The 27623-nt window shown below is 37.9% G+C and overlaps 2 protein-coding genes across 3 annotated transcripts in view; one reads left to right on the top strand and one right to left on the bottom strand.

Annotated features, from left to right (window-relative positions):
• The window catches only part of PPAT (phosphoribosyl pyrophosphate amidotransferase), a 42437-nt gene that overhangs the window by 14355 nt on the left and 459 nt on the right, over positions 1–27623 (bottom strand). The gene's annotated exons all lie outside the window — the stretch shown is intronic.
• LOC128080316 (zinc finger protein with KRAB and SCAN domains 2-like) lies at positions 83–27407 on the top strand. 2 transcript variants are annotated; one of them, XM_052682393.1, is made up of 10 exons: positions 83–472; positions 4946–5032; positions 8241–8678; positions 9649–9738; positions 14419–14505; positions 16474–16545; positions 17297–17698; positions 19070–19135; positions 20150–20340; positions 21449–27407. In XM_052682393.1, the coding sequence occupies exons 1-10, from the start codon at positions 85–87 to the stop codon at positions 21470–21472; spliced, it is 1845 nt and encodes a 614-aa protein (XP_052538353.1). In that variant the 5' UTR covers positions 83–84; the 3' UTR covers positions 21473–27407. The 2 variants fall into 2 exon arrangements, with proteins under 2 accessions (XP_052538353.1, XP_052538352.1); XM_052682392.1 differs by having other exon boundaries at positions 22941–27407.

Raw genomic sequence — 27623 nt, forward strand, 5'->3', positions numbered from 1 at the left:
GGCGCACCGAGAAGCAGGCGCCTGGTTGCCTAGGGAACCAGATCTTGGCTAGAAATAGTGAATCATTTCCAGGTCACTCTCAACATGGAGAGTGGAGCGGGGAAGCACTGGACTGAGGAGGAGGTTAAAGCCTTGCTAAGCATCTGGTCGGAGAAGAGCATCAGGAAACAGCTCCACGGCACCCTGAGGAATAAAGGAATATTCATCTACATTGCCAAAAGGCTGCAGGAGTTAGGAGTTTGTAGAGATTGGAAACAGTGCCGAGCAAAGTACAAAAACCTGAAGTATGAATACAGAACGGTTAAATACGCCCGTAACTCCGGGGATGCCACTAAAACCATGAAGTTTTTTCATGACCTGGATGCCATACTGCGATGTGAGCCTGTCGCACACTTGGCTGCCGAGGGGAACGCCAGGTGCTCCACCACCGAGGCACGGCTCAACGCCAGTCCCACCGCAGACAGCAGCCAAGGTAAAACTCTTTCTGCTTCTATATCCTCCCTTTGTTTAAAAACTACCAAACAAAAAGCCCCCAGCCCCCGACAAACAAGCCCACATCCTAAGTTTGCCGGCTCTGCGCTGAGGCTGCCCAGCCTGGCAGTGCTGTAGAGCAGCCCCAGACGGGATGCGCTCCGGCACAGGGCAGGACATGTTAGCACCCACCAGTGTTGAAGCCTGTAAATACAGAGTAATTCTCACCAAATCACACTAACTGCTTGCAGTAAAGCCTCTGTAAGTACTCTGATGTCAAGGCTCCTGCTCAGGCGTTAAATTAAGGAAAGATGGTTGTGTGTGTTGCTTTTTTTTTTTTTTCCCTTTAATTTCATTTGCGATACTTTGCAACCCTGACTATTAGAGCTCCAGTTCTAAACTTAAAGAAAACTGAATGTAGATGTGGAAAATGTCATGATTATTTCAAGAACTGTTACTTGTGGCACAACTGAAATTTCTAGTTTTTATTTTTATTTCTCTGTAATTGAAATTTCAGCTATGACCAAAGGTAAATGAAATTATTCTATTAGAGATTAACTTCATTTTTTTGAGAAACAGAGGGATGTTTAATAACTTCCTATTAAAAAGTGTAATGTGCCAAGGAAAAATAAGAATTGTAATGTTTGTCTGAATATTCTGAGGCAAAACACATAACTACAACTGCTCTTATTCTGAAAGGGTTTTTTTAAACCAAATTAGTTGCATTCCTTGTTTAATTCGGCCCTCTTTACATATGCATTTAAGCTGTACTTAACATTTCATTAGGGTTAATCTGCTATTTGACAGCACTCAAACCTCCTCATCTCATTTTGAATGTCACTGAAGCACAAGCTCCAGTAATAGTTCTAAGTATCCAAATAATATGGCTACAAAGAGAAATTCAAAGATAAGCTCAATTTGTTCCATCCGTATATGCCAATTTACATTAATTAAGACTGTGAATCTTTTTAAAGAAAACAATAAACCCACTAAAATAGTATTAGAGGAACTTGCCAGTGGCACAGAGATGCTGGACATATAGCTTACCACTGTACTCTTCCAAGGCTCCTTCTACAATGCTGTCTTACAGATCTGATAAAAAGGAATTAACATTTCTTTTGCCACTGTTTACCTTAGCTAAAAGCTCGACCTTAATTTGTCATCATTAGCATAAAGCCTCTAATCTGTCATAAATCACTTAAAAATAAAATGCCAATTTCATGCTATTTTAACATGTGCTGTCTGCACAATGCATTGCTACTACAATCCATTTTTATTTTATGCAGAACTGAGAGCCAAATCTGTGGCTGATACAAGCTGTTAACTCCTGAGGAGTGCACAAAGCTAAATCAGAGTCCCTCCTCTCAGGATCTGAACTTAGGTTATCCTCTGTGTTTTGATGCAGTTTGCACCAATTGTTAATCTCATCTCATGTAATTCTCATCTGCTTTCGATCTCTTGCAAGTTTAAATCAGGAAGAGTTGGTTGCAGTTATGAATCCCAAATTGGAAAAAAACACAAAAAATAAAATAAAAAATTTTCGTCCCCGAGGTGAGACGCTTCATTTTGAAGCATTCACACAATCTGGTTTTAAAGGTGGTATAATGAAATGCACAAGCATTTCTACTACTTCCTTTACAAGGAAAAAAAACTCCAACCAAGTATTTTATAAACAGAAAGTAAATGAAACTGTAACAGCAATTGTAAAACTGTAAAAATAACTGCAATTGTAATAATGTAACACAAGTGGTAACAATTTAAATGCAAAGACTCCTATAACCATAATTCAGCCACAGTGGAAGCTCGCTAAGCAATGAATGTGTCCTGCAGGTATGCAGCACACACACATCTGCACCATGGGCAGAGCGAATAGCGGTGACAGCATCAACTTCCTTCATTTAAGGACACAAGCCAAGTAAACAGCGCTGCTTCAGGGACAGTTTTTTCCCATTGCCATCAGATGATGGCAATGCCATCATCATTGCCATCGTTGTGGTGGCTATGAAAGGAGGAGTTGCCAAGCTCAGTGTTTCGAAATTCAGTTGTAAGGCTGAAGCGGCATTTGTGGCTGTGCTGCTGCTGGTCAGAAGTGTCTCGTGGGTGCAGATGTGAATGTGGCACTCCCACAGATGGCAGCGTGAGTTTGCACAGCCTGCTGTGCCTATCCAGCATGAACCTCACAGCTCCTCTGCAGCCTTCGGGAAGAAAGGGACTATTCCATACAAGTATCTCCTGTTAAGACCTGTGTACATCTGTGTCCTTGCAGGTGCCCTCCTCAACTTCTGTTTAGCCACTGAAAGCTACAGGAGCAGAGGGAGGCACGGTTCTACCCCTCTCTTTTTCAGAAGGGGCTGAGAAGGTTTATTTTAACAGCTGGAGGAACCCAAGGCTTCTGCCTTGCATAGGAGGAGCAGCAACAACAAAAGGCTATCAGAAAACTAAAACCTGTGCCAAATAATAATATTCACTATGCAGATCTTATCTGGAGAACTTAGCTGTTGTAAAGTGTTATTTAAAATGCATGACAGGGACAGGGCACACTCCCAAAAAAACTCTTTTGTCATTCTGCTTAGCCTCAGTTTAAATATTCATACTCATCCTTCATATAAAGCTACAAAGTTTTGTTTGATTATTTCAACTACTACGATACTGCTGAGGAGGGAGAGGAAGGAGAAGGAGGGAAAAAAAAGAAGTCTAATTCTATGGGAATGAATGGTATTTCTGCAGTGTTTTCCTGATTTTCCTGATTTTTTTTTTTTTCATATCTTATAAAGTCAGATTCCTTTAGAAAGTAGTTTAGATAAGCTAATAGTTAAAATCACAAATAAATCTGAGAGGTGTCTGAGGACAAACTCACTTTCCTTGCCCTTTGCTTTACAACAGCAAACATAGAAAAAAAATCTAATTTCAGTTCAGTCAGAATAGAAATACATCAGCAAGGAAATTGTTATCATATGCACTCAACTTAGATGGCTACTAGAAAAGATCCTATGAAAATGCAAACTGCAAATGCCACGCATATTTCATTTTCCATGTCTGGACTTTAACATTAAACTTAGCATTCACAAATATTCTATATACTTTACTATAGAATTATTAATAAAAGAATGCAATACATGCATGTAAACTTTTTTACTTATCAAATACTTTTTTTCCATCAAATATCCTTTCTGTCAAATACAACATATTTCGTGTTTGCTGTTCTTATTTGCTTACGATATTAAGCAGTTTATTTTTAAAGTGTACCTTGTAAATAAAGCTTCTTTATCCCACTGCCCACACATGGCCCATTCAGTGGGCCTCCCACAAAGAGCTTGTTTCCCTCTCCACAGTTTGCATTGCGGCTCTCAGGCAGATAAAGCACAAGGCCTGGCACTAGGGGTGGAGGCAGGAGCACACCTTTCTTCCTGTCAAGCCAGTTGCAGGGGATTACAGCTTCTGCCAGAGAAACAAGGTGGACAGATGGCAGCAGTTAGAGATGAGGCCACAATATCTGTGAGTCATTCTGGGTCTTGCTGAAAGTCGGGAAGGATTTAGGATAATGTTTTCAAACAAATCTAGATGCAGTTTTCAATTTCACCTACGTCAGGGATGCCACATTCCATCAGGACTGCATCTTGTCACTGCTTGCTGTTATTACTGCAGCACTGCTGTGCAGGTAGCTTTGATCGGTGTGACCTACCTGGTTGGAAATGACAGCAGCTCACTCAGCATAACTGCAAAATCATCATTTCAAACTTCCTGTCAACACAGTGTGTGTTGAATAGAGCACAATTTAAAAGTCTGTCCTCTGTGAAAATTAAGCTGACTCATAATTTGAGCTACATGTGCTGCTTTCCAAATGCATGTAGCAATTGCTATAATGTTGCTTGTTAAAGAAATGTAGGAATGCAATACTTTAAAAGCTAGATTGAATCCAGTTGGCTACAAGTATGTCCGTGCTCTACACAGAGTATTTTCCCGCATTCCCTGTACCATTAATCGCTAGATTTCCACAACTCTTTGCTGAACATCATTACCTTCTTCCTATTCTTCTCTAAATGTTCTTTTTGGAAATTTTTGTTTGGTTATATAAATGAATTCATGTTTATCTGAATCCATGTGCAAAGTCTACTTTTTTGTACATCTCTACATTCTCTGTTTTCAAACTACAGTTTTAACGTGCAACCTCAAATACCAAGAATCAGAAAAGCATATGGGTCACTAGAATCTGGTCAGTTTCTAAGAATTAAGAATTTTAGAATAAAATATATTTCTAACAGACATTGTATGTAGATGTAAAATAATTTAATTTAACTCCTGTAACTCCCATCCTTTTATGGGGACAGGCCAAATGAGTTTAAGTTTAATTTAAATACAAATCAAGCGTGGAGATTACAACGTTACTGATTTCATTTTGTATGGACATTTTCACTTAAACTAATTTCTAATTTTGTCCATACCTGTTTTTATCTGAAAACTCTTTCCTCCTCAGGTGAATTATCAGTTTCTTTAGAAGACGATGAGGATGCACCAGGAGATCCACTACTTTTTATGTCACATGTCAGACCAGTTCAACTAGGTATAGTATGATGGAGCAGTGACCCAAAATTAAATGCATAGCTTTCTGAGCTTTGAGAGCATTTTCAATAGCTTGAATATGCCATCATTGTCTGACCAACAAAGCTTTAAAATAATCACACTATTCCACCTTCTCCCTCCTAGTCTTAGTACTTAGCAGTCTCAATCATCACTAAATACTTTTCACTGCATGTGACATGCCTCCTGCTCGACCACCACTCCCACTCAAAAGACATCCCATGTTGTAGTTTATCCATGTCAACCATATTAGTTTTGTTAAATGCTAGTGGAAAGCATGACAAATGGTAGTGTGTGATCCACATGTCAACTTGTGGATTTTCTCCAACTCGTGTAACTTTTGCTTGAAGTAGTATTAGTGAATGGCCTGAGCCAGGACAGCAGTGCAGAAGTCTGACCTCTCCTACTAAGTAAGCCAGGTTCACAACAGTCTTCACAGCAACTGTCTTCTCTTCAAGCAAAGGGTGGTGAACAATGTTTTAGGCTAACAATACAACTTGAAACTGGCCAGTAGGACTCCTGTAAGAGTTTTGCTAAGGCAAGTTATTACAGATAACAAATTTTTTTTTTGTTATTTAGATTTGTTATTATTACAAATCTGGCAAGCTTTAAGGAAGGTGAATATCCTAGATGTGAACCCCTTCAATGGGCTGCTGAAGACAACAGAGAGATCTGAACACATTTTGGGGAGAATCAGAGAGAACTGATGAGCTCATTCCTTCCCTGGATGAACAGCAGCACTGTCCTGAATCTTCCCAAGTGCTCTTTTCACTTCTGTCAAGTCCTTTTTGCCCTAGGGTACATCCCAATCCATTCTCAACTTTCATTACATAATCTCCAAGGTGCAATATTCTGAGAGAAAACAGGGCCCCAGCTAAACCTATGGCTTTTAATAGCTACACTACACTCCTTCTGCCTGGCATAACAAGAAATCAAGGATGAGACAAGAATACCACATGCAGTAACTGTATACACACATTCACATAAAACCAAAACTTTTATTGCCATATCTGAAACAAAGTTTACAGGAATAGGTCTGTGCTATTCATTAGTGCTCCTGCAGCATACTCCTCCTTTTGGAGTTTTCTGTTGTGAGCCTAAGACACAGGTGAGCATTTCATTTTTGATTGTCTCTTTCCACCACGATAATCTTTCTAACTACAAACCTGTAAAAAACTATCCTAACTACGCTACTCTTCTAACTGTACATTTGTTAATTGTACACCTGCTAAATAACTGAAGTTCTGGAAAACATGCTTTCTATGAAGACAGCTCAATAACTTAAATTGCATAGGCTCTCAGGTATGTACTGATACTAAAATGTCTTCTCTAATGCCCCAGTTGATCTTCAGATTTCAGACAGTGGTTCAGACACCACTGAAAAAAAATATTGAGCTCTTCATACCCATGTTGCTTAATATTTTGGTTCCATTTCAGCAGATTGCTCACTTTTTTCATGTTGAAGAAGCTGAGAAAAATACCAAATATGGCACATACACCTTTCTGATTAAAAAACATTTGGATATCCTATGTTAATAATTTCAAAATCATTTTTAAATAAATTTGAGCTGAAATGAAGACATTAAGGAAAAAATAGAGACTATAACCGCTTTGTCTGATTAAGGGTAAAATATTTTGATTTTTTTTTTTTAAAGGTAATGGGGAACCAAACAAGCAATTTTCTATTCTGCTCTACTTGCTCTGCATATAGTAGAACAGATGAGCAATCCACTGAGTCACTAGAACTCATTCAAACTAATGTTTATAACTGAAAGTGAGCTCAGTTGCAAATGAACTTCATAATGAGAAATACTGGACTATACAAGAACTAAAGAAAGCTTTTCCCTCTCAAACTACCATATACTGTATGGGTTTGACTGACAAATGCAGAGCCAATAGAGGGCTGTTCTTCCCCGGGGCTTTTTCCTCTGGTGTTCACAGTGCTCTCTGACAGCGAAGAATGAGCTACTTTGGAAACACAGATAGGTGAAATACTCCCAGTAATACTAAGCAGAGACCACATCAAGCTTATCTGATGCTGACAGTTGACAACCATGGCAATTCCTATAGTTGCATTCACATGTAAGCTAGCATTTTCCCTCAGGAAGAAATGAAGAAGGCATATCTTATCTGAAAATTACACTTCCTAATAAAACATCAGTCAGTTGGCTGCTGCAGAGTTCCAGTTATCACAGGGCTAACAGGAAAAATATTGGTATTAGTACAGCTTTCTCACAAATGGAATGAATTACAGAGCAAATAATGCCTGTATCTGGGACAAGCTTGTCCCCAGACAGGTTATTATACTCAACTATGTTCCACTTCTGCTGTCTGTGCAAGCAAAGGTCAGATATTTTTGCCATCACACAGAGCCCACTGATTATACCATATCCAACGCCTGTATTCTGGCTTGCCCTGCTAGAATAAGCCACTTGCAAAAGCATTTATGACTTCAGTATGACTGAAAAAAAAAAAAAAAAAAAAAAAAAATCAGTTACTGTTGTGGACTTTCAGTTTTGCTCTCTTTGATAAAAGTGTTTTTTTTATTATTTTTTAAGTTATTTTTTGAAAAGATTTGTAAAATGCATGAGATAAAACTTCCCAAACTAATTCAATAACCAATCAAAATGACGTCTTTAAGCAAATTCATAATTACAAATAAGGATTTCTTCTTCAATGCAAGAGATCATATTTCAGTGTTTACAGTGATTGTGTGTATCTCCTTTATTTCCTAACACTAAAAAAAAAAAGCTGGAGACTGGAGAGAGTCATAATATATAATACTAATACAGTTCTACAAAATAAGTCGCTGAAATTGTCATTTTTCATTTAAAAATATGTATTTTTTTGATCATCGAAATCTTGATATTTATGCTGAACTACACTGAGAAAGGGAGCAGTTTTGTACCAGCAGATCACAAAATGGCAAAATTCTCCACTTGTCCACTTCCCTCAAAAGGGGTGCTTTGTTTGGAGTTAAGAATTGGATTCTTCAGATCCTTGTGCAATTTGAGTTCTGCATGTATGTAAAACCAGAAGCATGAGATGAATGCAGGAAGTTAAGTCTTTACGCTAGAAAAATCATTAGGAACTAGCATACTTCATCCTCATTCTCTCTGTCCTTTCCCTACCCCACCTACCTAATGCAGGTAACCTGTGTCTGTGTCTCTCCCCTACCCCACACGATGCAGGTAATCCACTGCCAGCAGTAGAGGCTTCCAAAACACCGGCTTTCATTCCAACAGTAGCAAATGAAGGAGGAAAACATTGGACTGTTAATGAAGTCAGAGCTCTGATACACATATGGTCAGACAAAAATATCCAGCAACAACTGGAGGGGACAGTGAGAAATAAAAGAATATTTGAACAGGTTGCTGCTAGACTTCAAAAGTTCGGAATTGACAGGGACTGGAAGCAGTGCAGGACAAAATATAAAAATCTGAAACATGAATACAAGAGCATAAAAAATGGCCAAGACTCAGGGAGTACAAGTAGAAGCATGAAATTTTTTAATGAACTGGATGCTATTCTGGGGCATGGTACCATGGAACGAGCAAGTAAATCAGATAATGAGGAAAGTGAGAGGCCTCCAGAGTGGACAGAAGCAAAATCAGGAAAGGACTCCATAGGTGAGTACTCCAGCTTCCCACCTATCATTTAAGATTTTTAGTTTTAAATTTTTTTGCAATAGCAATCTTAAAAATGAATCACAAAAAAACAAGCAGGTAGGTGAATCAATTTGCTGGGTGGGGTGGTGGAGGAACCCAGAGTAAAAAGTTTTTTGTCCAGTAGTTCACTTAATATTATTCAGTGATTTCCTCCAAGCATTTTCTATAGAATTTGGAAACAAAAAGAAGAAAACAAGATGAAAAGAAAGAGACAATTGTAATCAAAATCAAGTCTGAATAGACTGTTTGCAGCTTAGATAAGAAAGGATCAGACTGCTACTGGACAAAGAAATCTACAGTTGTAGGCAGTAGTTAAAAAATGTTTAATTTATTTTTCTTATGTTGTCCAACAAATTCAGTTTTACTGGCCTTTTGAGCTAAGTTCCCCAACTAGTGAGACAACTATTGTAAAAATAGCAGAATGACTGGTGTAAAGAATCCTGGCAGTTACTTGTTTTTGTGTGCTTATTGATGGATAACTTCATACTGAATGGACTAATGCAGAAATAGAAAAGACCAATGAACCTACAGTGCAAGAGAGTTAAATTATTTTTCTTATGTGTATACATCCACGTAGAGGCATGTTGTTTAAAAACAAAATTAAAATTAAAGTCATTTATTACACAGTAATAATCCTACACGGTGGATGACTTTATGGCCAAAAATATAAGTCTAGCTTAATGGAAGAAGTCAATGAAGAAAAACATAATGCAAAGATGAGTGGATAGTCTGATAAAAACTATAAGAGCATTTTGGGAGAAGTTTCACTCTTCGGTTGCAGTTTCTAAATTCTTTGTTTATGTATCTACTAATGACTGCTGGCATAAAGGGAATCAATAGGTTGGATGGCTCATTTGACTTGACACAGTACAGCTGTTCTTCTGTGGAACACAAATGCAATGCCCTAATTAACACTGCATTACTTACACAGAAATACCTGGAGACACAGGTGAAGAGGACTCTGTTAGTAATTTGTCTGAAGACCTACAGGTTGCAGATGTAAAGAAAGTTTCTGATTCAGGTAAACTGAAAAGTCTACTTTTTTTATATAAATTCTTACATTTAGTAACCTTGGATGGATTTCTAAAAGAAGCGTGCACTGCAACAACAGTCAGAAAATGCAGAGGTCTTCAAAACAAAAGATATCACAATAATAACCATACTTCTAATAATTACAGGCACACGTGCACATTTACGGTGCTATGCTGAATTTGACAAAACCAGTCTATTAAATAACCCTTTTGAAGATTTAGGGACCACAAAATAAAGAAGAAGCTATAGATTTAAGGAAGTTGAGTATAATATTACTACATTTGTTTAAGCAGTATATACTCCAGGCACATAATTATCCATCTCCTGTGCATAGTCTAATACAGTGTTCTGAATTTCACAACATGATTTGGTCAGTATTTAACAGAATTCTGTCAACACCCATGCCAGCGGTGAGAATTTCATTTTCAGATATCACTTTCTAGCTTGTGGTGGCCACTGAAAACGAAAGCCATACGCTCTTTACAAAGAAACATTACAGCTTACTTCTGAAAGCATAACTTCTGGGGGAAGTGGGAGTTCAGCACTGAGCTAAAGGCATGTATGAAAGTCTGGAAGGCTGAAGGGTGCGTCTTTCCTTGGCAGAGAGGACCTAATGGTCTCCTTCAGTAGCACAAGGTAGAATGTGCACGTAAATAAGGTGTTAAGGAGTACTCTAATACAATTTAAAATGGTCTAAAGTGAACTTGAAAGGTTTTAATGTCAAATTAAAAATCTTCTGTCAGATGATGTTACTGTAAATACTTCTCCAAAGAATCTGGCAGCTTTTCATATAAGGAAAGAAACAGCTATGACAAGTAAAGAGATAGTTGATGATTAAATGTAATTTGAAGTATTCTGGGCATTAGCATTCTTGCTTCACTGCTCAAATGTAATTAGATTTATTAATTTAAGTTTACTCACAAAGAAATATGCAACTAGCCTTTTACCGGATTACCACAGACACCTCAGGCATTCATTAGGGAAAAAACAGGTTGTCACAGAAAGTACATTTTCTAAAGAGACAAAATATATAAGAAATCATAACCGCTATTCAGTGAGATCTACTCAAGACAACTTGTAAAATGCATCAAACTCCATTTTCCCCCATGAACAGGTAAAATCACCACATTGTAATAATACACAGACTCAGCAGTGCTACTAAACTGTCCTAAGGCTTAGTTTTTTTTTCCAAATGCTTGCTGTGTTAATATTGTAACCTTCTTGGATTGCAAGCTTCTGAACCAGTTAAGGGAAAGTTAACTGTATATTTCCAGGACAGTTCTGAGCACTCATTTTTAACTTTTTAACATTCCATTAGGATACGTGTAGTAGTTTGGCAGCTACAGCTTACCATAGTTACCATTTCCCTTTTCAAATGTATGTACTTTAATGGCATTTTTTCTTTGTTTCTGGGTAATTGCAATTGCGATTTGTAAAATCTCATTTTGTAGGCAAAAAATAAAATTGCAAGTATATCACATGTTTCTCTAGATTAGCCTATTCACTCTGAAGACTATTGTTCCAACTTCTGTGGGGAAAAACAGGCAAAAAAACAGGACCCACTCTTGATAAGACGCCGTTTCAGTTTCCAAAATCCTTTTCTCCATTCCCAAATGAACAATACAGGATCCAATTATTTTATCACAGATGGTAAAAACTACTTCATCTTTAATGTTATCTATGGCACAACCATTAGGCACTATATAAAGCAGAGAACAGAAGTTTGCTTCTTACTTCAATACCGTGGGCACTCTATTTTCTAGTTTTGATACTAGCCTTTCCTTGATAATTCAAGTGAATTTAGAGTGAGAAACTTAAATAAAGAGTATGTAGCTTTGTATTCACAAAAAGGCAAGCAGCAGCAGGGATACCATGTTACAGGGGTTCTTCAGTATCAACAGAATTCTGGCAATCCATAGCTTTTAGGATGTGACCTCTGTTACCTATTACAGCAGAACTTCCACAGAAAACCTCAACAAGTTTATGATTTTAATCTATATATATACATTTATTTATTTTTCTTTTAAATAATTGTAAAATAAATAAATAAATGGACATAAATATGAATTTAGAAATTCAATTAACCTTGCTCTGCATTTTCATGCTGGGGCATCTTCCAAATTTGTACATAGAAACAGCAAGTGGAATTAAGTGCATGTTTGTTTCTATGAACTAGAGGCTTCTGCTTTCTGGAAACTGCAGTAGCATAAAAGTGCAGAGGTGTATAAGATTCCTCTGCAGAGCATGTACTTCTCATGATCTTATGAGTGCATCTGAGTTAAAAACTATAGTGACATTATCACCCACTGCCAATCATTACGAACAGTCCAGTCAGGTATGCCAGGTTCCAGCAAGGAAAAAGATTGAGACAGTGTTAGTCAAAAGACAAACCCGCCAGTCTGAGGCAAGTGCTCAGTTATTTGATGTTTCATTATTTTTTCACCACTGCACAAATGTATTTGCCACTTAAAGAGTAGCAAATGTCCACTTGGGAAGGAATAGATAGAGGAAAATAAATCCTTATACATTCTTTGACAGACTGCAACTGTACTGCAGTCTCTCAATCCATTGTGCTTGAGGTGACTGGCCAGCAGAGTGCACCAGAGCCTTGTATCAATCACAGAACCATTCTCCAGTCAAAAACAGGCAAAGAAAACCCAGGGTCACTGTAAACTTCTTCCTATCCTGATAACAGTTATCCATATTAAGTCAATCTGGAAATAAAACCAATGTAGTCACTTTTATTTCTGTTTCATAAAACATGAGATTGCTTTTAAGGGCAGCTAATTCCAGAAATCTATTTAGAAGAGCCAATTCAAAGTCTGCATGCGTAAGCACGCATTCCAAACATGTTACTTGCAGCGTGACCACAGACTGTGTACAGGTATTTGATTAAATCTAAAGTAACACAGGAAACAACAGTGAAAATAAAGACAAGACTCTAAGGAATGCCAGCAGACTGATGCAAAAACATCTATGCGTTTTGTTTCCAACAAATTACTGCTCTTGTCATTATTTTTGTTTTTCTTTGTGCTGCTTTATGTCTCTCTAAGGACAAATTTGTGATAAGCTGTGACACTGCCATGGTACATTGTTAAGAAAATTATTTGAAATGGTTGTTTAAAGCTAAGGTCTTAAGTCAGAACATACTCAAGGCATTTATGTGGCTTCTCTTGAATATTGCCTGTGAGTAGAATTTTTAAATGTTTAGTCAAAAGAGAATGTTTTAATGCATATGTCTTAGGCTGGTATGAAGTAGGTGCACTTTTGTATCATAAATGACACAGATGAGGGTAAGGATTAAGATACATTACTAATCTTGCTTAGTGAGCCAGAACACAGGATAAATAGCAATAGTGAGCACAGTACTGAAAGAGAACATAGCTTGTTATCAATCTGAAGAAGTAAATGGGAGAAGACTGCTACAGTGTTGCTCAGGTGGCTTTGTGAGCAGTGCTCCAAATACAAAGTAGAGATTAAGCACGTTTGCTGGCAGTCATTTATAGCTTGACAAAACAACTTGGATGGAGCCAGTATCTTTTATAAATGTCAGAAACCAATGATGGTTTGCTCTGTTTGGCTCAGCCATGCTCTCCTCATGCCCTCCCCCAAAAACTCAGGCAAATGGTTCAGAAAAAAAAGGCAGGCTATCTACCCACACATTCTTGGCTCAAAAGAAAAAAGGAAGAAAGAAAAGCACATGATGCTGGTCACATCATAAAGAATGTCTGATGCAAACAAGTCTGTATTGATTCAGAGGGTAATTTTTAATAAAATGACTATAGATCGTGTGCTATTGCTCAATGTTTGTGGGCAATATTCTTGAATGGACTGAGGCTGGGAGTCAGCAGCTGCTGTCATTGATCTGCAGTGTGGCCTTCAGCATGTAATCTTTGTATACCAGTTTCCTCACCTAGAAATGATGATTGGAGAGACCACTTGCATCATCTGCCAATTTGTCTGAGGGCACAGGGGTGGAGTTCCCCATTAAACAAGGGAGAACCAATGACAGAGGTGCAGAGCTCTCCTCCCCGTGGAGGAGAGCCCATGGACCCACTGTCAGTGTGCCCAGAGCCTGGGCCCCAACAGTGTGAGGTAAGCGCTGCCACAGTTGCAGCAGGGGGGGATGCTCTGAGGACAGGAATGTAATACTTTGTCTCTATCAAGCAAGCAATCAGTCCTGCAGATCAATTATCCAGGCAGAGCACACTTATGTCAATGAAAGGACTCTTGCTCCAGCTGAGGCTAATTCAGTGACTCTGGGCATCACTCACCTGGGAGTCTTTCAAATTTCAGTGGGTACTGAAACACCCCCTACAAAAGTCACTGTCTTGCCTGTTCTGCTGCATGCAGGTTTATCAGTTACTATGTTATTTACAACCATGATCAGAGAACAATTCTAAACATTCTGATCCAGCTTTTACTAACTTAAGAGTTTGCGCATTTCATCCATAAACTTACCTGACAAGTTGTCACGTGGTATTCTGGAGTTATTTTATAATTGCTTACACTAGGCTTTTAAGCCCAGCATTGTCAAGAAGTGACAGTCTTAAATTAAGAGATGAAATCTCTAACAATAGTAATCATTACAGACACTGTCAAGTTGGTGGTCCTAGAGCCATATCTTAAGGACTGTTTAGTTAATAAGAACTCTAAATCTCTGTTGCAGAAATCCTTGAAGATGAGGAGGACTTCAGCAATTCCACCCTGGCAGCTCTGGAAGCTACACAAATAAAGAAGGAGACAATTGATATAGGTAAGTGAAGACCGTGTCCTGATATTTATAACAGTTCTACTTTAATGGGAGCTGTAGATCCCTAAGATTCATGTTACTCCTACTTATACTCATTCTACTTCTAGGTTATGATAAAACCTGTTCTTGTTTAATTTCCTAGTGAAAAAAATGCATAAACAGTTACCTCTCCTTTCATCCATTAAGAAAAGATTGTATTTCACCTGACAACATACTTCTTATGCTACATGTGATAAATATGTGCTTGTTTGTGACACAAATACAGGTTTGTTTTTTTTTTTTTCTTCACAGCTACTAGAGGGTGACCTGGATGACTAAATAGCTATCCCATAAACACTAAACGTTTTATGCCTTGTCTGTCTTTTCCAACTATTTCAAGACAGTCCATTAAATTTGAGACTGTTCACTATCCAACAGTTTGCATAAATATTCTGTGTTATCTTACCTCTAAAACTGAAATCAGAGTTGAATACATTCAACAACACGTATTTGGGAAATATATTAAAACCACTTAAAATTGACATCAGAGTACACGTGGGATATTAACCTTCTGGAATAACTGAACATAGAAGCTATGGATGGTCACGGAAGAAAGGCATTAGAGAAAAATAGCAATGACATTGAAATCTACTATCCTGACATCCTGAATCAAATCCTACTTTTACAGTATTACTGTTTATACCCAGAATTTAAATGAATGAGTAAAAAAACTCAATGCAGTGATTTTTGGAATGAAAATTCTTTGCCCTCTTAGACTGAAAGAATATTTCCATTGTATGCATCAGTATTTCTGCAATCCAGGCAAGGAGCTGTCCTTGGCAATTATGTTATCTGAAATTGGTTGTTCAGACCTCCTGTTCAGCACAGCTTTTACAGCTGTTTACATAACTGTAAGGAATATGACACTGAGGACAACACCAGAGCAATGCCATCACAGCAATGACACTGAAAACGCAAATTACATTAAGGATAAAGTAAGACCGTGTCCCTGAAAGTTCAGGGGCATAGCAAGGCCACCTGAATGCAAAGAGAAGAGTTCATGCACAGTGAAACAGAATACAAATGATTGCTTTAGTTGCACCAATTCCCTTTTCTTGTCACATAATATCCATTGAAGATAGCAATCACTTAGGTCAGAAGTACACAAATGCACAATGAGATTAGAGTGCACGGTTGAGAGAATGAACAAGAAAGCAAAGCTATCTTTCCTGGGTCACAGTTTAAAAAAGAAAATAATAATAATCACTCAAGAGCCCAGGAATAGAATCATAGAATGTTTTGGGTTGGAAGGGACATTTAAAATCATCTAATTCCAATCCCCCTGCTACAGGCAGGGATATGTACCTCTCGACCAGGTGTGGTAGTGCTGCCTTTCGGTTCAAGGCTGTATTTCCAACAGCTGAAAATGCAAGAATTTTCTGAAGAATTATGGGGTGCCTAGTCATGAAATAGAAGTTTATGAAACAATTTTTCTTGTTGTCATCCCAAGTTAACCACACACACTTTTTTTTTTAAAAAAAAGAATGTAATTTCTGATTATAATTTTCAAGAAGTTCGATCCCTACTAGTATGAGTGAATCTGCAAGAGCATACCTGTACAAATGGCACCCAAAAATGGGTGGCATGCCTGTGCCAGTGAATGTGCAGAAACATGTTATGCAAATCGACCTATATGAGAGATACAAACCATTGATGTACGCCTACACATTTAATTAAGTATTTAAACTTGTGTGCAGCATCCACAGCTACCTTTTGGGGAACACAGCAGCAGAAACAAAGATAAGGCTTATGAGATATGCTAACAGATAATTTGATTTAGGGAGGCATGTAGCAAAAGACTTATTAAAGCCCTCTAAGACTAATGGGTTATGACATTTTTAATTAAGACAGGGGTTACCTGCAGAAAATGACAATAATCCCTGTGATTAATTTGCCTATGTCCACTTTCTTTAAACCTGTGTGTTTCTATAGATGATGATTCTGTAAGCTCTACCTCAGAAGACAGATCATGTACGCCGCTAGCAAAACAGATAGTTGGGACAGGTGAGTATTGATTTCCATGCCTTTACTCTGAAACAAAGTCGCATTGTAATTTCAGGACCAAAGCTGGATCAGTCAAATCTCTACCATAAACACTACTTTAGTTTATTTGCTTTTGTCTGTTGTCTAGTCTTTGCACTACACCCAAAGTTTAGTTTCTTATCATTATTCTCTGTCATTAGTAAAACTTGAATTAATATTTTAGTGAAGCTTTGTATTTATTGTATAAACACCATCTGCTTTCTTCTAAATATCCACATAGATGTTTTTTTCTTGTATTCAATCCCTAGAAGCATTGTCATTTGAATAATACTTCTTCTTGCCACTCTAATTTGACAAAACACTGGAAAGCCAATTTCCTACAACTGCTGATAAATTGTTGCTTTTAAAGCTTTAAACCTATTGTAGTCCTGCACATAGCACTCAGATACATCTGTCTTTAGTTTGACAACAGCAACAAAATCGAAAGAGAAAAAATGTTGAATTTTTTATGATTACCAAGGACAGGAGATTATATATATATCTTGCACTAGATCTATATATATGTAGATTATATATATATATCTTGCACTGAAATCTAGAAAGAAATGTAATCACATCTGGATATTAATATTGCAAAACTAAAAGATTTTTGCAACCAGGCAATTATTACAAATGTTAATTAATCCTTCAGCTGTCACTTAACCATTAACTACAATTACACTTCAATGTGTGTATAACTCAGCAGTATCCGGTTGCTTCATTATATTTTCAGATAATCATATCCCCTTGGAAGAAGCACAAAATCACTTTAAAGTTATCACAGTTAATGATACTGGAGCAGGAAAGCACTGGAGTGACAATGAAGTCAGAGCTCTGATAAATATATGGTCAGATGAAAAGATACAGCAAATGCTTGAAGGGGCAACAAGAAATAAAGAAATATTTGAGGAAATTGCCAGAAGGTTAATGAAATGTGGAATAGACAGAGACTGGAAACAGTGTCGCACCAAGTACAAGAACCTAAAATATGAATATCGTGCACTGCAGAAAGAAAATGAACATCTTGGTAATCCCAGGAGGAAAATGAGATTTTACGATGAAGTTGACTGTATCTTAAGAAGACAGCCTCTAGGTCCATCAGGCTGGGGATGTGAAAGTTCAAGCCTCCTGTCAGGTACTAAAAACTTCCATAATGAGATAAAGCAATTACACACAATGTTAAAAGTTGCTTGTTTGACACGTTGTTCTAGGGGTGAAGTACATGGTCATAATGAGGAGGGAAAATAACTAAAGAGCATGTATCTGGACTTGATGATCTTTGTGGGTGTTCTCCAGCTCAGGATATTCTATGATACTGTGATTATTTGATTCTGTGCACAGTCAAATAGGCAATACTCAAAGAATAGTGGTGGTTCTCTGGAGGAGTTTAGAATTAAGAAAATTACCAAAAATGTACAAACACATGAAGTATTCAATGTTACTGGAGAGTCTTTGTGCTTAGGGAATCTTAAGTGACATACAGTGAAATGGTGCTAGAAAAATATGGCAGATTTCAGAGGTGATCCAAGAGGCATGTAAAGCACTTATGGATAGAGAGCTGCAAGCTGATACCAAGTGCAAGGGCTCCAAACATACAAACTTCATTAATTCAATTCACAGCCAGGAGAGAAAAAAATCCAGGGCTGTGATACATATTTTGATACATATTTCAGCACTTATAATTATTACCTGCCTGGAGCGGAGGCAGGTGCCCCTGAGAGTCAAAGCAGTCAGGTAGATCAGATCATATAGAAGCAACTTTGCAAAGCATCTTAGAGCTCAATTAATTATGGTAAACTATGATTTTTGTCAACGTATTAGGCAATAATTTGCAATGTTGCAAATATTATTTGAGGACTTGAACCAGTTTGGTAGCAGAGGTCACAAGGACAGCTTGAGTAGAAATGGCTGAAGCCACCCTTACTTACATCCTTAAGTAAGCTGTGCTCACTCATGAATCCGAGCCCTAGTGAGGTGTCCAGTGGCACCATCTTGTAGTGCCATCACTTGTAGCTAGAATTAAGTCCACACAGTTATGAGATGACACTTTCCCAGCTCCCTTGTTCTTACTCTAAATGATATTCTTAAAGCTTTCATTTTCTTCCAAATCTAGAAAATGCAGATAGTATCACTCATTTCTAGTCTTTTTAAATAGAATTTTTCAGCACCAAAAATATTTGAGCCAAACTGGTTGCTTTATATTTTATTATGCTAGAAAAGGGTTGTGTAACCTGTGCTGTGAATACTGCTGCTGAATAAAGGAAAACAACAGCCATTCGTAAAAGATGCTTGAATTATTAGCTTTGCTAAGGCATCTGCCAAGCAAACACATGTCTCTACCTTCATTTTGTTTGCCAGTCCAGTGCCTGACTTTTCTAGGAGACTCCTATTGCTCCAAGTCACTCAGCGCAGTGCATTTGCTTTTACAGTATTAAGGCATTTTGGTTTGTGACTATGTTTTTAGAATCTCCACAAAATACTTAAGTTAACTTGCTTCTCTCTTAAGTTTCAGTGGGAGATGTTACAGCAAATGCAGGATCCTTGGGTATCAAGAGAAAAACATGGAATGATGGTAAGAGCCTCTGACTTTTTAAAGCACCTATACATTAGTGTTAATTGTAAGCCATATACTAGTTTACACTTAAGAAAAAAAACAATCCTAGAACTTAATACCAACCCCCAAACTAACATACTTCTTGTACCATCAACAATCTGTAAAAAGAAAACTTCAGATTAAAATGTGAACCAGAGGGAAAAAGTGCAATTCCTTTGAGACCTCATCCGTGATAAAAATGAGGAAAACATCAGGAAGTAATTCTTTGATTTAAAAAAATTAAATGTAAGGAAAAAAAGAATTAAAAAGAGGAAGCTGTTTTAATAACCTGTGCTGCTCAGAGGAAAATAATGATGATATCATAGTCATGGTTGTGGTTTCTTTATATTATACTGTGTAGTGAGTAAATGAGAAATTTTGTGCCTAAAACTGCACAAGAAAAAAATGATTTAAGACACCTGTTCTCAAAGCAATATGTTATAGAATTACTGAGAGAGAAAAATAAAGGGATGGACAAAAATATATGATATGCAATTTGATATAGGAAAGTAGAGGAGCTATTTTCATTCCTGCCAAAATGATCAAAAACTCCAACGATGAGGAATAAGAAAGCTAGTTTTTGGGAGGTTCCCCCTTAATGTCTGTCTGCAGGCAAATGAACACAAACAGGTCCAAACACTACAAAATTTTTGAATTCAAGCTGCTCAGTGCACTGTTACAAACTACCCCAAAAAGACTAATCTTATGTGATTAAATACACTTTCATTTATTGTCACCTAGATAATTATGTCTTGTAGAAGGCAATAGGTAAAACTAAAATTTTCAAATACATGGGAGCAACACAATGATTTTCACAAGGTCTACTTCTTTCCTACCAGTCATTATACAGTGTCCCCTTACGCAACACTAAGTAATGCTTGCCAAAAGAGGGTACTCCAAGGCCAGTATTAGGAAAACCTAACATGTGCTAAACTTCAGTCAGCATTTCATTGACTTGTGCACTCTAACTAAATACTTTGCTTTTGTCCACAGAGATGTCACCCATTCCACTTAAGAAAAGTGCTTCTGAAAACACCATATTCCAGTTTCAAAAACTATTTACAGAGAGAGTGAACACAGTAGCAGAAGGCAAAAAGTTACTATTAGAAAGGCTTTGTAAGCAGGAAGAAATGCAAGACCTCAACAGAACACAGCTGTATGCACATCCTTCAGCCATGCAACAGGTTGGTTTAATGAACTTTCTACCAAATTAGCATGCAAAAAATTCTCTCAGATGGTAAGAAGTTAAACAGACTTTTTTTGTGAGAGAAGGTCACCCACATGAGTACATGGTTGCTCCCTTTTGATTTTGTTCACTTTCAGTTATTTAAATTGAAAAAGGTATGAGTTTCAATTACAATCCTTAACAATGAGATTTTAGAAGTAGCATCAGTCTAATAAAAGATACAACTTCTCCCTGTATGCCTTAGCTCACCTACATGACACAAATAACAGGCTTAACTGAAAGCAAATAACACTGATCAAATAAAACATCTACACTTAACATTTCAACCCATCAAATATGACCATGTTAGCAAGTCAGAAATTTTTATGATAATTATACCATTCCATGAGTGCAAGGCTAACGCTGCATAAACAAATTGAAGCTGATTTGATAACTCACTGCAACAAGATTCACTCTTTATTCTTTCTGGATCCCGTATAAATCAGTTCAGTTTGCTAATACAGCCCAGATGAAAAAAAAAAAAAAGAAAAAGGAAAAAAAGAAAAAGCAAACTATATTCTGTGTAGGTAGTGAACAGAAGCAGCCCAGCAAGTTCTCAACAGTGCTAGCCCTAACTTGGAGCAGCTCAAATGTTAGATTTGTCATACTGTGTCTGTCCTCACAGAAGGGCGACGCTAGGAAGGCTGTATGACAAAGAAGACAAACTTCACTTAAAATTCTGAGTAATGCACTCTGAGGATTGCAATCCTTCCAGAGCTTTGCTATCATTCAGTACAACAACCCCGCCTGCACCCTAAATCCTTTTTTCCTCTCCCAGAAAATAAAAAATACATTTATTTTATTCATTAAAATAAGCAGATCTTTCAAGAAACAAGTATTTAAATGGTACTGTTCAGGTAAGAACTGCACAAAAGCACAGAGGCAAATGACTGTCCGAATTCTCAGCAGCTCAGAGCAGGTATTGGAGAATGCATTTGGAATCTACATATGGAAATTTTCATATCAGCACTAGAGGGTAGGCACAAAGCAAGAACGGACAGGAAAAAAAGAAAAAAAAAAGAACACATAGCTTTCTAACCAAAAGGTGTTGGTTTTTTTCCCCTCAGAAAACATGTTTGCACGTGCCATAGAGCAGGATTTATCTAACAAACAAATGTGCAAAGAAGGTGGATCTGCTTTTGTGTATTCTGCTTTGTGACTACAAAACATAGCTTATTTTCTAAAATTGTTTTAACATTCTTTATCATTCTTTTTTGCCATTCACATTTATTCTCAGTCAGTAGTGGCATGAGATCAAATGTATAGGGCCATTTGGCATCATCTAATATTTTCTTGCTACACCCACTTACTTGTTACAATTAACCTGAATATATAGGAAGATTAGACAGATAAATCCAAGTGGTGTAAGGAAAGTCCTTCTTCATTGCAGCTGTGGTTATGATTCAACATCATTTTTTGGTTAGAGACAAAATAACATGAATGTTCCACTTAGTTGTGTAGAGCTATGGTCTGTCACATTTAGACAGCATCACCGAGGGTAGTGACAATGGGCCAAATCAAGTATCACCAAAATGAAGGATTTCTCAAAAAAAGTCCCTTGAAATTAGCAATTACTTAGGCCAATATTCTCATCCTTTGAGAGTATTTTTACATCCACTTGAGCTTGTGCTGTGGCTCTGCTCTGCTTTAAACTTATAATAATCACACAATATGTAGTCTAGGCACACTTACAAGTTGAATGGAACCTGGGGTACTGACACATGCTAAATGTTAGGTGTGAGAGCACTGCAAGAAAACTGAAAGGGCTTGGGAAGTACAACTGCTTAGAATCACGCTCTTAGGAACTGCAGTATGGTTCCTGTTCAGCAGCATGGCCAGACCAAGTTGTTCACATATAACTACTCTGATAATCTAATATAAACTACTCCATAGAAATGATCCAGTTGAAAAATCAAAACCAACATCAAAGAAATGATGGGAGTAACAGCAAACCTATAAAAAAACAGAGATCTTTGCTCTTCTCCCTTCTCAAATATCCATGCTTTTGCCAGAGGACCATTCAGAATAGCATAAGGACAAATCCATTTCTTCCCCAGTTTGCAAATCACAGAATCACAGAATGGCCAGGGTTGGAATGGACCTCAAGGATCATGAGTTTCAACACCCCTGCCACATGCAGGGCCACCAACCTCCTCACTTAATACTAGACCAGGCTGCCCAGGGCTCTATCCAACCTGGCCTTGACAACCTCCAGGGATGGGACATCCACAACCTCTCTCTGTAAAGAACTCTCACCACTCTCTGTAAAGAACTTCCCCCTGACATCCAACCTAAATCTTCCCTCCCTCAACTTAAAACCATTTCCCCTTGTCCTGCTGTTATCTACCCTTTCAAGGAGTTGATTCCCCTCCTGCTTGTAGGCTCTCTTCAGGCTGCAATGAGGACACCCCACTGCCTTCTTCAAATGAGGATATTGATTTTTTTGAGGTATAGCAGATAAACATCACAATCACCTCTCTGATCTATATTAAGTGTTCAGTTCACCTCTCAAACACACTTATTCTGATATGAATGGCTCACTTTATATGCCTTTGATAGGGCTACTACATCGCAAGGAATGCCCCATTTAGATTTCCTGGTAGACCAAACTACATCTGGGACAAATGCATGGAGAATGGGCTCCACTGAGCAGAAGTACTTGCTTTCTGGGTGGATCCACAATCACCATTGTTGCTTAAAATGCGCTCTCCTCCAGACTCCCACCTTTCTTCTGCAGCAAAGTAATCTTTGTGCTGGTACAAGGACTCGTGCTCAAGCGAGTTGTCCAACCATAAATTCTAATCTGATAAAAAGCCCCTCCAAACAACTCTGTGTTGCTGGTTTTGTTGTTGTTGCTGCTGCTTTTTTTCCCCTTAAGATCAAGAACAGGAATGCAAGACATGTCAGAAAGAGCAGCCAAGATAGTCTGTTTTACCCAAACCTCCTGTGTCATGTACAAGCCTCCGTCCATGCATCAGGCTCTATTGTGAAGTATGGCAAGTCAAGCCAACCAAGAGCAATCCTGTGAAAAGAACTGGAGAGCTGTATCACACCTGCATGGATGACTTAACTGAAGACAACGAGAAGAAAAATTAACAGTTTCACTCTCACTCCATGGCTAGGTTAACGTGATGGAATTAAATTCCATTGGCCACAATGAACATAACAGCTGTTCTGAAAGATCTTCATTTAATAAACATTTCACACCACTTCCCTCCTGTTTTTCCCACTGCTTATGTTATTTCATTCCAATTGCTTACTCTACATCCAGAAATAAGACCTAAGGCTGAGCTGCATTTTGTGAAATGAGCATTAGATTTCAGTGATTTTAACTTACAACATAAACCTGCCTTCACTTTCCGGAAATCAGCATGCAGGAAGTTATACAAAAGCAGAGCAGAGCAACAGCTCACCACACCCAAAGGTCTCCATTCTCCTCTTCCTGCAGTAGTGAGGGTTGGAACATATAATTGTCCACATCTAGCAGCACAGAATGGCCTATAAACTTACACCAATCTTAACTGAAGATGAAGTGTTAGTACATCTACATGCAGTATGTGCCTCTGAAAGTACTCAGGAATGCTTAACCAGCACATGCAGCATAAATTTGCTGTAAAATATCACAAAGGGTCAAATAATTACTAGACAAATATCTTTCCCAGCATATTCCACAGGTAATGTATATAGAAATAAAAAAAACCTGGCATTTAGACAATTAAAACATTAACAATACTACTTTCACCTCTTAGGATGGAGGATGTGCTTAAGTTAAATATACTGAAGGTTAAATATACTACATAGCAAATTATAAGGATCACTACCTGTAACACATCCATGCTCCTCAGAAAATTCCCATTCAAATACTGCTGAGTCCAATTTGCTCCAGTAAGACTCACAGTGTAAGATGGGATACCAATAGCTTGCTAAAAAGCCTTTAAAAATCCATCTTGCAGTGAACAGGATGCATAGAAAAGGTAGATAATGATATTTGATATGCTATACTGATTACAGATATTAGAAAGAGTGGCTAATTGGAGGCAACAAGTAATTCCACAGGAGAGAAAATGAAGTAAAAATTCTAAACATAAAATGGTGATCGTTTTGGCAATACTGCGTGAGTTTTAATAGTGGAGAGTAAGAGGGAAGATATTAGAAAAGCATGGCTTCTTCTCCATTTACTTTCATTCTCCTAACAAATCCCATGCACAGACCCAGCTGAACTGGGATAGGCAGGATTCCCTTATTTAACCAGGCTTCCACCTGCACAGAAGAGGACTTTCAAAGACTTTGTTAAAAAATCAGTTTCGGTGTATGGCATTACTGCCAAAAATATTTCCCAGAGAATTTTGCAAAAAGTTAACAGAAATCACACTTGTTCCAAGGTTAATGTTGCAAATTTGTCCTGGTCAAGGACTTCAATGACGTTTAATAGATTTGCAACTCAAAGTACTCGTCCTCCCTCTCTCACTGCCCCCAAGAAAATCTTCTCCTTACCAATATGCTTTAACTTGACTTTGGCACGCTGTCGGTCAATTTTACAGTGACTTTGTTCTCTAGCTTACTTTTCATAAAGATGACTTAGAATACCTGTTTTTAAGTTTTCTTAGTGTTAAATCCAAAGTAACAGTTTTAACTTCAATAGCCTTAAAGTTTTGTGTTTAATGAGAATTCACTGCTAATTCACGCAGCTATAGAATGTGCCAAGATCAGATGAAAATGGCTTAAAAATGGTTTTAAGTTAAATTGGGACTGTGTTCTTAGTGCAGGGAAGGCCTTGATTAGTGTGCAAGTAGGAATACACTCAGTTTTTGTTTCAGTTCACAGTACATGACCATAAAGTAAAGCCAATAAAAAGCCATACACTGCCTTCTGCTTTAAAGAAGTGCAAATTTAAGCTCCAAATTCAGGCAGCTGTTTTTTCATTAGAGAGGAAAAACAAACAAACAAACAAACAACTTAGAAGTTGTTGCTCACGTCAATGCAATGAGATCCCAAGTCTGTCTTTCATGTTGTGCCTGCTTGTGGGCTCACTGCAGAACCCAGCTGACACATATACCTGACTTCATGCAGATGAGTTTCAGTGGTAGAAAGAGCACCATTCAAATAAATGCATTTGAACTCATGCTAAAATATTTTCCTGGAGCAATCCAGTGTACTGAGTTTTAAGTTTTCAGTTGCAAAGATCCTCACTGAAGTAAATCTCTCCAGTGTCTGACTATCTTTCTAACACTGTAAAAATCTCACCTCATTTTAGGCCACTTAGCACAAAAAGCAAAGCCCTTCACATTGCTGAAAACAACTGTATCAGGACATTAAGCACAAAGAATTCATGCCATGTGTTCTTGTGTCATGTAACAAAAACTCTACGCGTACAGATATGATTTCAAAGACCAGAAATTATAACAACTTCCCAATAGCTTTCTCTTTTTTTGTGGGTCATCTCAAGAATGCCTGAAGATCCTAATTTTTAAAATCCAAGATGAATCAAAGGACAATTTCTGACATGTATAGCACAGGAATAATCAGCAATGTAGAAGAATTGTGACTGCACCCATCTCAAGCCAGTAGTCACTACCTACACATCCCCACTAATTTCAATGTGAGGCCTGAAGACTATATGTTCCATTGGACAATGAAAGCTCTGTTAGTTGCTGAGGGCATGGTCAGGACCATCCATTAATATTTACTGCATCCCTTTCATATTTAACCCCCTCAAAAGGAATATGGCTAAGAGACACTTCTTAGCTTTTCAGTTTAAAAGAACAGTCTTAACAGATTTTACCAATGCAGTATATACTATATATATTTGATTCTTGGTTTTCAAGAAGTGTTCCAAAAAGAAGTAAGAACAAATTTGGTACCCTATTATCTCTGGAAAGGGGATGGAACCTTTCACTACACCTCACAGCAGAATGCTAAGGAGAAATACAGAGAGAATGGACAGAAATGGTAAAGAAGGAAAGGGGAAAGTTAGCATCTCAGCTATACAACACTTCTATTGACTGCTTGCAAACGTGTAACAAGTTACATGGACTTTCACTTTACAGTGAAAATAAGCAAGTTTCCTTTTACATATGCATCAAAATTTATGTCTCCAAGAAAGCAGCCTTTAAAATCTTTTACTTATATTGAGCTAAGATCAGAATCAGAGGCAGGGTTCGTATGCCTTTATTCTGTAGTTTTGTATAACTTGCAAACTGCTTACAGCTTCAGCCACAATATTAGTATTACTATCATATAAGATGCCACAGGAGATGTTTGATATTAAAGAGCTCATGGAAATCAAATAGAGCTGTCAAGTATCCATTAGAAAAAGAGAGGAAAAAAACTATTTTTTGAAAATTGTGAAACAAGGTTGCAGCAAACATTGAGAGAGTACGTTGCAAAGTGACGAAAATACATCGTTTTATTTCCAACTAAGAAACTTCATCCATGTCCAGCAGTGTGACTATAAGCATAAATGAACTAGGATGCTTTTCCAGGCTCTTTACAGAAAAATGGCTCAACCAAAAATGAGGCCACTGATCACATGGCTTCATTCCTTGCATTCTGTAGCTTTATCATTCCCAATAAAAATGATTTTGATGGACACTGACAAACATGTATAGTTCACAAATGATACACCTGCAACCCAAAGAAGACTGTTAGGATGTAATTGTGATGTAGGGGTGCAGCATTTTACCTGTAATGTATATGAGACTCAGATCTAACAGAAAAACTGATTGTGTTTTCTACTGTTGATCCAAACCAAATTCGGAGCAACCCTTACATGTTTGTGACCTCAAAAATGTAGAGAACAAATTTGTGCATGTGTACTTAGAGCAGCACGCCTTCCCGAGTTGCCATGCATGTGAATGTTGCCTACCGTCCATCAAGAGGAAGTTAAGCAATATTGTGCAGGTGTTCGCAGGCCAGCAGCCAGACGCAGCATGTGCGTGTGAGCCTGTGCGGGTGCTCCCACGAGGAGGTCGCACTTTCCACAATGAATCGCAGCGAAGCAGCTTCCTTTACACAGCCATATGTCTCTCAGGTAGACGGCGAGTTTTTTTTTTATTATTATGATACATCTGAACGGTTACGCCTAAGAGGAGCTTGAAACTCCTCGAGAACCGTTCTGTTTCTGTAGATTCAGGTCGGCGGGACTGCATTTAGGCACGAGCATCTCGCACAATGCCGGGCATGGCATGGCAGAGCAGGGAGTCGCTAAGGCAGCCGCGGGGCGGCCGTGCCGGGCGCATCCCT

The sequence above is a fragment of the Tympanuchus pallidicinctus genome, unplaced genomic scaffold, assembly GCF_026119805.1.
Source record: "Tympanuchus pallidicinctus isolate F22 unplaced genomic scaffold, pur_lepc_1.0 scaffold2, whole genome shotgun sequence".
Lineage (NCBI taxonomy): Eukaryota > Metazoa > Chordata > Aves > Galliformes > Phasianidae > Tympanuchus > Tympanuchus pallidicinctus.